The sequence below is a fragment of the Triticum dicoccoides genome, chromosome 6A, assembly GCF_002162155.2.
Source record: "Triticum dicoccoides isolate Atlit2015 ecotype Zavitan chromosome 6A, WEW_v2.0, whole genome shotgun sequence".
In the NCBI taxonomy this organism is placed as follows: Eukaryota; Viridiplantae; Streptophyta; class Magnoliopsida; order Poales; family Poaceae; genus Triticum; species Triticum dicoccoides.
The window spans coordinates 42,405,997-42,417,815 of NC_041390.1; the positions used below are offsets into that span (position 1 = coordinate 42,405,997).

Below are 11,819 nucleotides of genomic sequence, written 5' to 3' on the forward strand. Positions count from 1 at the left end.
GGGGGGGGGGATTTGTTGAAAACATATTCCCCGGTACTTTGTGTGCAAATAACACGGTATTATACACACAATAATTTTTTTTTTAGAATCATACACACAGTAAAGTTGATAACTCACTACAGACCCCATGGTAACTTTTTACCATTGTTGAGGAAATCGTTAACTGATAGCTGCTCGGTTGGCTGGCGAGTAGGGGATTAATAGTCTAATCGGCCATTTAATCAATTAATCGGACGATTTATCGGTTTATCGGCTACTCGGTGACCCTATGAGTAAGGATTAATCGGCAAGTTAACTGGTTAATCGGACGAATTCTTGAACAGGGATTTTTACCCCGGGATAAAAGTATGTTGAAACATACTCTGATAACTTTTGTGTAAATATATAGCATGATAATATACATACAACAGAGCCGATAACTTACTTAATCTAGAAGTGGTAACTTTTCGACCAGGGAAAGATGTTGTTAAAAAATACCTCCCAATAACTCATGTGTAAACAATGTGATAATACACACAGATGAGAGCTGATAGCTCATATACAAATATCGCGGTAATTTTTTGACCGAGGGAATGAAAATTGTTGAAAAACATACCCCGATAACTTTTGTGCAACATGATAATATACACAATAAAGCTGATAACTCACTGCAAACATCATAATCACCTTTTGATCTTGGGATAAAAGTTTGTTGAAAACATACCCTAAATTTTTGTGTGTAAATGACACGGTAACTTATGTATGACAGATGTGATAATTTATGTAGCCCAGATGTGGTAACTTTTAGTCCGAAAAAAGAGCCACCAGAACATATAAATATAGGATCGAGTTTCGAAGATCTCGTCCAGACGAATTTTTTTCGTGAAGACGGTTTTTTAATCGAAGAAACGGTTTGAGCTACAGAATATTTTAAAGTTTAAAAAAAAGAATCTAGAATGACATCAGTTTTTTGTTCTTTAGTGTATATATGCATGTAATTAGAGGGAGGAGCGCACGTGAAAGAAAAATTAGTCATTCTAATGCATGCATGTATATAATTAAAGTGTAGTAAGAATCGTTCTTGCCTATTACTAAAATCTGAACGTTTGGTAGTTATAAAAATCCTTCTTGTTTTGTGTTTTTATTATGCGGGAGAATCCTTGGCTACAGCTGATGTGGACAAGTACTGGTAGGCTTATCTTTCTCTAGCGGCGTCGAGGTCCACTAACCAGGCAGGCCGGCCGTCCATGCATGTGTGGATGTGGAGCAAGGCAAGATACGTCAGAACTCAGAACAGACTCGGTCCAAGACGGCCGGCCGCGCACGTCCCTCCCCGACCATGCACATTTTTCGACCATGCACATGGAGCAGCGCAAGATGAGACCAGGGCGCTGGTCCAACAAGATGTCAAATTCCTTGCATACAAAGGTGGGCAGGGCTCCTCGCAACCTCACATGTTGAAGCTTCGCCTTGTCAACCAAAGATGTGTTATCATCGTCTACTATTCCTAGCCTGTAAATATACGCATGTCCGTTCCGACACAATCCACCAAACAAAACCCTCTTGGCTTCGGCAGCGGCGATGGCGACGTGGAATAAAAATTCTTCAGATCCTATTCTGATGAGATGATTGGTCCTATTGTCGGGGATGAATTTGAAATCTAGTCTGTTCAAGTAAGGATGATATGGCGGCGGCGGCATCCTTCTGGTGGGCATGTGTCATCGGGCTCCGCCGTTGCGACGGCGTCTGGTCTAGCGTCGACATGGAGCTTGGGAGATAGTTCAGGAGTGGATGCAGATTATGGTCTGCACCGACAACATCTGAAAAACGGCATGTGCTGGGTTCATGGTTGATGGATGGCATACGTGGTCTCCTCCTTCAACGTTTTAGTCGTGGTGGGGTGTCAGATCTGGAGTTCGATGGCGTGTCCGCCTGTCTGGGGTGTTGCCTCGATATATGATTCGTTCAACGGCAATGGCTTCATTTTTGGAGAGCCACCTTGGAGGTCCGCAAAGCTGCATATCAGTGATGGAGCCGTGTCGAATTCGGGTGAGGGGGTGATCCATCATTCTATTCTCCGGTGGCTATTGTGGTGGTGCCGAAGGCAGGTGATGGACATTGTTGTCAAACTCAGATATATTCTGCTATCTTTCCTATATGGTCATGTCGGTCCTTACGTAATTTGTACTTTGATCCTTCTCATATAAGTGAGACACGTATTATCATGCAAAATATAAAAAAAAAACCGGACACAACAACAAGTCAAACCACAATTCTAGCTACGAAGACTATTCCATATTTCTATCGTCTTTTAGTTTGTGGGCATGCGATTATTTTGGGGATTGACTATTAATCTGTTCGTCTCCCCCCTCCCCTCCCCGCACCCTCACATGCTAGCCTTTTTTTTTGCGGATGCACATGTTAACCTTCGGCCCCACCTTCGCCCGCAATGCCTTTGATGCGGTCGTGGCCATGACCTCTTTGTTTTCTGTTTGTCCCTTGCTTTGGATGGACGGCTCTTATTTTATTCCCAATCATCATAAAACATGTAATTTGAATAAGTTCAAGGACAAGTTGTGGGTTACCCGGACACGAAAGAATCGGGAATCATTATTTCAGGAGAGTAAGACTTTTGTTTACTCGGGGCCTTTAAATTCAAACTATACTCTCTTCTTAATTAATAGATGAGGCAAAGCCTTTGCCTCCGATTTAATTTAATACCCATCAACCATGGGAGCAAAATACTCAAGAGAAAAAGCAATAGTTAGTCATCGGAGTACAAAATATTGACAGAAATGGGCATGTCGATCACCTCAGTACTTGTGTGTACGCGAACCAACCTATGATTGGATTGTTAGGAGGACAGTGGTATCTCCAGCCCATCAGATTTCAAGTCTTAGACTTCACACTTGTGCTTAAATTTTTTAGATTTATTTTAGGTCTTCCAGCGATGTGCGTTCAGTTAGGAGACGTTCTTATTGACTACGGATGCGTTTATGATGATTTCATTAATCTCAAGATAATGTGTCGGCTCAGTTTCTCGGAGATTTTTATAAATGTAGGGTGCGTGTGCGTGCATTTATAAGGGTGAGCTTATGCTTTCGCACGGGAGAGGACAGACGATGATTAAGTTCATACTCAGCATCAGCTAGTATAATTTGAAGCAAAAGGTTGATTGAGTATTATTCATCGGTACATGGTTTCCACATCTTTGAGTTCGATCGATCGAGCTCAAGCTCTTGTTTAGTTATCTATCTCATCCCATGGCGTACTTGTGCGTCCAGCCCCTGGCCGTGGACTCGTACCTGGTCCGGTCGGCCTTGCACATGTGCGCGATCTCCGGCACCAGCGGGTCGTCCGGGTTGGGGTCCGTCAGCAGCGAGCATATCGACAGCAGAACCTGCATATCCATGCGCCAAAACCATCATCACCACCATCACCATCGTCATCGTCGTCGTGGTTGCGGATAGATAGATATGGTAGATGATCAACTGATTATCTTTACCTTGGAAATGGTGAGGGCGGGGCTCCACTGGTCCTTGAGGATGTCGAGGCAGATGTTGCCGTTGCTGTTGATGTTGGGGTGGAACACCTTGGTCTTGAAGGCCACCTTGGGGGGCTTGAACGGGTAGTCCGGCGGGAAGTGGATGGTCACCAGGAACACGCCGCCCGAGTAGGGGCTGTCGCTCGGCCCCATGATCGTCGCCTGCCAGTGGAACATGTCGTTCGACGACACCGGCCCTGCATACAAGAACGATCACGATGATGATGATGATGATGGTTATGGCTATGAAGACCATGAACTTGCTGCTCAGAGATGAGATGATCACCTGCGCTACAGGAGGTCGGCGGGTCCCTCTGCAGGTCCTTGAGCTCCTTGACGATCCTCCTCAGCGCCATTTCCTCTAGGAACCACCAAAATTTCCAGGAAAGAGGCTAATTTCTTAACCTGTTCTTGCGTGAGATGGATGTGGAACTTGTATCCTAATCTCAAGGTGATCTCACACTACTGCTTGTTTTGTTGTAGATGGCACGGTATACCAATGATCGCCGCCGGGCCTATATATATAGACACACACACGCACGCACTTGCGCAACTGGGAGGAGGCAAAAGGCATTGGATTCTTGAGCCGGACGCAGAAAAGGAAATGTAGCGTGATTCCCTTCCAATATGCTAGTACAGTATATGTTTATATTTTTCTGCAGGAACATATCTCACCCAATATTCCCCTGAAAGTCTCATCGAGTGGCTGCCGAGTAGAATTTCCATAAAGGGGCAATGATTCTGGCCGAAAGGGAAATGGGCACACAAGTGGAAGAAGTGCCAAACTTTTATTGCTTCTGATGGCTCTTGTTCGTGGAGCTTGAGCCCTCCATGTCCATTTCAGACGCTTGGAGAAAATGAAAGGTCTTGCTTCACACGGGAAACTAGCGGCGGAGGAAAGGCGGCGACCAAACTTTCTAGAAAGCACCGAGGTGTATTTCTTTTTGTGCACCAGCTATATAAAGATGCACACGGCCGTAACCTTAACGCTAAATGGCAAAGGAAAAAGTGAAAACGCACATACTAGAACATAAACTGAAGGGGAACTGCGCGTGGGTATGTTACTGTCCAAAGAAGAGAAATTCGGGCTTATCACTGGAAGAATCCTGTGCTGATCAAGGCAAAATCATATGTTAACACTTGCTGATTCTTACGTGTGTACTGCTGCTGCAAGGACTGCAGACCACTTTTCTCACACGCGGACACGCCACTTTTCTCGTGCTGTTCAAGGCAAAAGAAAGGCTTACCTTGATCCGTTAAGAAAAACTTGAGATCCGTTGGACCAAGCCACCGGTGGTTTGGTTTCAGAGACTGAATAAACTGTTGCAATACGCTCACTTGCAGTTGAGCATATGCACAAAGGCGTCAACCATCTTATAAGCATATCCATAAATGGCAGGGATGAATACTTGCATGTTCACCGTCATCAAAAATAAAATAAAAATACTTATGTTACATGTGTTGTGTCGACATGATTCATCTCTTCTATTTTCTGTTTTCCTTTGATTTTTGCGACTTCGGTCCCGCCGCCGAGATCTTATGTTCACGAAGTTAATCTGACGCAAGAGATTATGCCCGTCGGATGTGCAAGCAAGGGACAGGGTTATCAAATGGGCCTTGCGTGGCTACCATTGTTGGCTGGGGCTAGACAATTGATGTCGCGAGAGTAGTCCTTAAGATGTATTTTCTTCTTTTTTTCTTTCTTGTTCAAATTGGTAGAAAGCCCCTGTGGAGTTTTCAAATTGTTGCAGGAAGTGACTCCTTTCCCCAAATCATGTTCTAAATCACTCGACGCCACTGGACCAGCGTGGACCTTTTGTCTCCCACCGGCCATCCTCGAGCACCGCCAGCAGTCCCCGCCATGTCTGCTGTGGTGGCAGCATGGCCTCCGGGAGACGACCTCGCGCTGATCCCCGACGACCTCCTATTGGAAATCTTCCTCCGCATTCCCAACCCAGCCGACCTCATGCGCACCTCTGCCGCCTGCATCTCCTTCTGTCGCCTTGTCATTGGCCACCCCTTCCTCGGGCTGTACTGCAAGCATCACACCCCATCCCTCCTCTGCTTCCTCAACACAAGCAAAGGTTTCCGTTTCACGGAGATGCCTCACCCTTCTGCGTTGACAACCAGCGTCGTCACCATTGTGACTTCTCCTTCTCTTTCATCCCACCCCGCCACTTTCCTCGCCGCTAGACCACTGGGGACAACTGCGACGAGCACGTCATCCCCGCTGGAACCCCCGAGGAATAGGTTGATAGATTGCTCCTCACGGAGATGGTGGTTTGTTACCCATTGCACAGTCCGAAGAAAATATGTCCTAGAGGCAATAATAAAGTTGTTATTTATATTTCCTTATATCATGATAAATGTTTATTATTCATGCTAGAATTATATTAACCGGAAACTTGATACATGTGTGAATACATAGACAAACAGAGTGTCACTAGTATGCCTCTACTTGACTAGCTCGTTAATCAAAGATGATTAATTAAGTTTCCTAGCCATGGAGAATAGTTGTCATTTGATGAACGGGATCATATCATTAGAGAATGATGTGACTGACTTGGCCCATCCGTTAGCTTAGCACTATGATCGTTTAGTTTATTGCTATTGCTTTCTCCATAACTTATACATGTTCCTATGACTATGAGATTATGCAACTCCCGAATACCGGAGGAACACTTAGTGTGCTATCAAACGTCACAACATAACTGGGTGATTATAAAGATGCTCTACAGGTGTCTCCGATGGTGTTTGTTGAGTTGGCATAGATCGAGATTAGGATTTGTCACTATGATTGTCGGAGATGTATCTCTGGGCCCTCTCGGTAATGCACATCACTATAAGCCTTGCAAGCAATGTGACTAATGAGTTATTTACAGGATGTTGCATTATGGAACGAGTAAAGAGACTTGCCGGCAACGAGATTGAACTAGGTATTGAGATACCGACGATCGAATCTCGGGCAAGTAACATACCGTTGACAAAGGGAACAACGTATATATGTTGTTATGCGGTTTGACCGATAAAGATCTTCGTAGAATATGTGGGAGCCAATATGAACATCCAGGTTCCACTATTGGTTATTGACCGGAGATGAGTCTCGGTCATGTCTACATAGTTCTCGAACCCGTAGGGTCCGCACGCTTAACGTTCGATGACGATTGGTATTATGAGTTATGTGGTTTGATGTACCGAAGGTTGTTCGGAGTCCCAGATGAGATCACGGACATGAAGGGGAGTCCCAAAATAGCCGAGACATAAAGATCGATATATTGGAAGGCTATATTCGGACATCGGAAAGGTTCCGAGTGATTCGGGTATTTTTCAGAGTACCGGGGAGTTACGGGAATTCACCGGGAGAAGTAATGGGCCTTATTGGGCTTTAGTGGAGAGATGGGAGAAGGGCCAAAATGTGGCGCGCGCCTCCCCCCTGCCCAAACTGAATTGGACAAGGGGTGGGGCGCGGCCCCCCTTTTCTTCTCCCTCTCCCTCTCTTTCCTTCGCTCCTACTTCGAATAGGAAAGGGGAGGGGAATCCTACTTGGACTAGGGAGTCCTAGTAGGATTCTCCACACCTGGCGCGCCCCCTAGGGCCGGCCACCTCTTCCCTCCCCTCCTTTATATACGTGGCCAGGTGCAGTGCCCCCCTCCACCATAATCCACCCCATAGACACACAAGTTGATCATTGATCTCTTAGCCGTGTGCAGTGCCCCCCTCCACCATAATCCACCTCGGTCATATTGTCGTAGTGCTTAGGCGAAGCCCAGCGCCAGTAACTTCATCATCACCGTCATCACGCTGTCGTGCTGACAAAGCTCTCCTTCGACACTCAACTGGATCAAGAGTTCGTGGGACGTCACAGAACTGAAGTGTGCTGATCGCCGAGGTGCCGTACTTTCGGTACTAAGATTGGTCAGATCGTGAAGACGTACGGCTACATCAACTGCGTTGTCATAATGCTTTCTCTTACGGTCTACGAGGGCACGTGGACAATATTCTTCCCTCTCGTTGCTATGCATCACCATGATAAATCTTACGTGTGCGTATGAATTTTTTTGAAATTACTGCGTTCCCCAACAGTGGCATCAGAGCCAGGTCTATGCGTAAATGTTATATGCACGAGTAGAACACAAAGGAGTTGTGGGCGTGGGTATATACATATTGCTTGCCGTCACTAGTTTATTCTTGATTCAGCGATATTGTTGGATGAAGTGGCTTAGACCGACATTATGTACGCTTATGTGAGACTAATTCTACCTACGTGCTTCGCACACATGTGGCTGGTGGGTGTCAGTTTCTCCAACTTTAGTTGAATCGGATTCAATGAACAAGGTTCTTTCTGAAGATCAAAAAGCAATCACTATACCGCGTTGTGGTTTTTGATGCGTAGGTAAGAACCGTTCTTGCTCAGCCTGTAGCAGCCACGTAAAACTTGCAACAACAAAGTTGAGGACGTCTAACTTGTTTTTGCAGGGCTTGTTGTGATGTGATATGGTCAAGACGTGATGATATATAAATTGTTGTATGAGATGATCATGTTTTGTTAAAGTTATCGGCAACTGGCAGAAGCCTTATGGTTGTCTCTTTATTGCATAAGATGCAAGCGCCATATAATTGCTTTACTTTATCGCTATGCGATAGCAATAGTTGCAAAAGCAATAGTTGGCGAGACAACCATGTGACGACACGTTGATAGAGATCATGGTGTCATGCCGGTGATGATGGAGATCATGACGGTGCTTTGGAGATGGAGATCAAAGGCACAAGATGATGATGGTCATATCATGTCACATATTTTGATTGCATGTGATGTTTCTCTTTTATGCATCTTATTTTGCTTAGTAACGACAGTAGCATTATGAGATGATCCCTTACTAAAATTTCAAGGTATAAGTGTTCTCCCTGAGTATGCACTATTACGAAAGTTCTTCGTGCTGAGACACCACTTGATGATCGAGTGTGATAAGCTCTACGTTCACATACAATGGGTGCAAGCCAGTTTTGCACATGCATAGTACTCGGGTTAAACTTGACGAGCCTAGCATATGCAGATATGGCCTCGGAATACTGGAGACCGAAAGTAAAACGTGAATCATATAGTAGATATGATCAACATAGAGATGTTCATCATTGAAGACTACTCCATCTCACGTGATGATCGGACATGGTTTAGTTGATATGGATCACGTGATCACTTAGATGATTAGATGGATGTCTATCTAAGTGGGAGTTCTTAAGTAATATGATTAACTGAACTTTAATTTATCATGAACTTAGTCCTGGTAGTATTTGCATATCTATGTTGTAGATCAATTGCTCGCTTATAGCTTCCCCGTTTTATTTATGATATGTTCCTAGAGAAAACTATGTTGAAAGATGATAGTAGCAATGTTGTGGATTGGATCCGTGATCTGAGGATTATCCTCGTTGCTGCACAGAAGAATCATGTCCTTGATGCACCGCTAGGTGACATAACTATTGCAGGAGAAAATGCAGACGTTATGAACGTTTGACAAAGCTCGGTATGATGACTACTTAATAATTTAGTGCACCATGCTTTACGGCTTAGAACCGAGACTTCAAAAATGTTTTTTAACGCCACAGAGCATATAATATGTTCTAAGAGTTCAAATTGGTATTTCATACTCATGCCCGTGTCGAGAGGTAGGAGACCTCTGACAGTACTTTGCCTACAAGATGGAGGAGAATAGCTCAACCAGTGAGCATGTGCTCAGATTGTCTGGGTACTACAATTGCTTGAATCAAGTGGGAGTTAATCTTCCATATAAGATAGTAATTGACAATGTTCTCTAGTCACTATCACCAAGTTACTAGAACTTAGTGATGAACTATAATATGCAAGGGATGACGAAAGTAATTCCCAAGCTCTTCGCGATGCTGAAACCGGCGAAGGTAGAAATCAAGAAATAGCATCAAGTGTTGATGGTTAACAAGACCACTAGTTTCAAGAAAAGGGCAAAGGAAAAGAAAGAGGAACTTCAAAGAAGAATAGCAAGCAAGTTGCTGCTCCCATGAAGAAGCCCAAAGCTAGACCCAAGCCTGGAACTGAGAGCTTCTACTGCAAAGGAAATGGTCACTGGAAGTGGAACTGCCCTAGATACTTGGCGGATAAGAAGGATGGCAAAGTGAACAAAAGTATATTTGATATACATGTTATTGATGTGTACTTTACTAGTGTTCATAACAACCCCTCAGTATTTGATACTGGTTTAGTTGCTAAGAGTAGTAACTCGAAACGGGAGTTGCAAAATAAACAGAGACTAGTTAAGGGCGAGGTGATGATGTGAGTTGGAAGTGATTCCAAGGTTGATAAGATCACCATCGCACACTCCCTTCACCTTCGGGATTAGTGTTGAACCTAAAATAAATGTTATTTGGTGTTTGCATTGAGCATAATATGATTGGATCATGTTTATTGCAATACGGTTATTCATTTAAGACAAAGAATAATTGTTATTCTGTTTACATGAATAAAACCTTCTGAGGTCATACACCCAAGGTGAATGGTTTACTGAATCTCGATCGTAGTGATACACATACTCATAATATTGAAGCCAAAAGATGCAAAGTTAATAATGATAGTGCAACTTATATGTGGCACTACCATTTAGGTCATATTAGTGTAAAGCGCATGAAGAAACTCCATGCTGATGGGCTTTTGGAATCACTTGATTACGAATCATTTGATGCTTGCGAACCATGCCTCGTGGGCAAGATGACTAAAACTCCATCCTCGAGAACAATGGAGCAAATAACCGACTTACTGGAAATAAGACATACTAATGTATGCAATCTGATGAGTGTTGAGGCTCGCGGCGGGTATCGTTATTTTCTAACCTTCACAGATGATTTGAGCAGATATGGGTATATCTACTTGATGAAACATAAGTCTGAAACATTTGAAAAGTTCAAAGAATTTCAGAGTGAAGTGGAAAATCATCATAACAAGAAAATAAAGTTTCTGCAATCTGATCATGGAGGAGAATATTTGGGTTACCTGGAATAAAGTTTGGTCTTCATTTGAAACAATGTGAAATAGTCTCGCAACTCACGCCACCTGGAACACCACAGCGTAATGGTGTGTCTGAACATCATAACCATACTTTATTAGATATGGTGCGATCTATGATGTCTCTTACCGATTTATCACTATCGTTTTGGGGTTATGCATTAGAGACAGCTGCATTCACGTTAAATAGGGCACCATCTAAATCCATTGAGCCGACACCAAATGAACTGTGGTTTAGCAAGAAACCTAAGCTGCCGTTTCTTAAAGTGTGGTGCTATGATGCTTATGTGAAAAAGTTTCAACCTGATAAGCTCGAAGCCAAATTGGAGAATCATAGGATACCTAAAGAAAACTGTTGCGTACACCTTCTATCACAAATGTGAAGGCAAGATATCCGTTGCTAAGAATGGATCCTTTCTAGGGAAGAAGTTTCTCTCGAAAGAAGTGAGTGGGAGGAATGTAGAACTTGATGAGGTAATTGTACCTTCTCCCGAATTGGAAAGTAGTTCATCACAAAAATCAGTTCTAGTGATTCCCACACCAATTAGTGAGGAAGTTAATGATGATGATCATGAAACTTCAGATCAAGTTACTACCGAACCTCGTAGGTCAACCAGAATACGTTCCGCACTAGAGTGGTACGGTAATCCTGTTCTGGAGGTCATGTTACTTCCATGACGAACCTATGAACTATGAGGAAGCGATGATGATTCCAGATTCCGCAAAATGGCTTGAAGCCATGAAATCTGAGATGGGATCCATGTATTAGAACAAAGATGGACTTTGATTGACTTGCCCGATGATCGGTGAGACATTAAGAATAAATGGATTTTCAAGAGGAAGACGAACGCTGATAGTAGTGTTACTATCTACAAAGCTCATATTGTCGCAAAAGGTTTTTGACAAGTTCAAGATGTTGATTACGATGATATTTTCTCACTAGTAGCGATGCTTAAGTCTGTCTGAATCATGCTAGCAATTGCCACATTTTATGAAATCTGGCAAATGGATGTCAAAACTGCATTCCTTAATGGATTTCTTAAAGAAGAGTTGTATATGATGCAACAAGAAGGTTTTGTCAATCCTAAAGGTGCTAACAAAGTGTGCAAGCTCCAGCGATCCATCTATGGACTGGTGCAAGCATCTCGGAGTTGGAATATATGCTTTGATAAAGTGATCAAAGCATATGGTTTTATACAGACTTGCGGTGAAGCCTGTATTTACAAGAAAGTGAGTGGGAGCACTACAGCCTTTCTGATAAGT

The 11,819-nt window shown here is 43.5% G+C and overlaps 1 protein-coding gene across 1 annotated transcript; it reads right to left on the reverse strand.

Moving 5' to 3' along the window:
• Window positions 1–3,105: 3,105 nt before the first annotated feature.
• Window positions 3,106–4,030, reverse strand: LOC119314552 (ubiquitin-conjugating enzyme E2 28-like). The gene is made up of 3 exons (XM_037589258.1): window positions 3,810–4,030; window positions 3,485–3,720; window positions 3,106–3,379 (listed from the first exon to the last, which is right to left on the reverse strand). The coding sequence occupies exons 1-3, from the start codon at window positions 3,877–3,879 to the stop codon at window positions 3,236–3,238; spliced, it is 450 nt and encodes a 149-aa protein (XP_037445155.1). The 5' UTR covers window positions 3,880–4,030; the 3' UTR covers window positions 3,106–3,235.
• Between the last annotated feature and the right edge of the window lie 7,789 nt (window positions 4,031–11,819).

What these genes read in the sequence shown, in the direction of transcription:
- LOC119314552 (XM_037589258.1), bottom strand. Translation starts at nt 3,879, where the DNA reads ATGGCGCTGAGGAGGATCGTCAAGGAGCTCAAGGACCTGCAGAGGGAC. An exon ending in GCCGACCTCCTGTAGCGCAG is followed by an intron (nt 3,721 to 3,809) that starts GTGATCATCTCA and finishes TCTTGTATGCAG; the next exon opens with GGCCGGTGTCGTCGAACGAC. An exon ending in CCGCCCTCACCATTTCCAAG is followed by an intron (nt 3,380 to 3,484) that starts GTAAAGATAATC and finishes ATGGATATGCAG; the next exon opens with GTTCTGCTGTCGATATGCTC.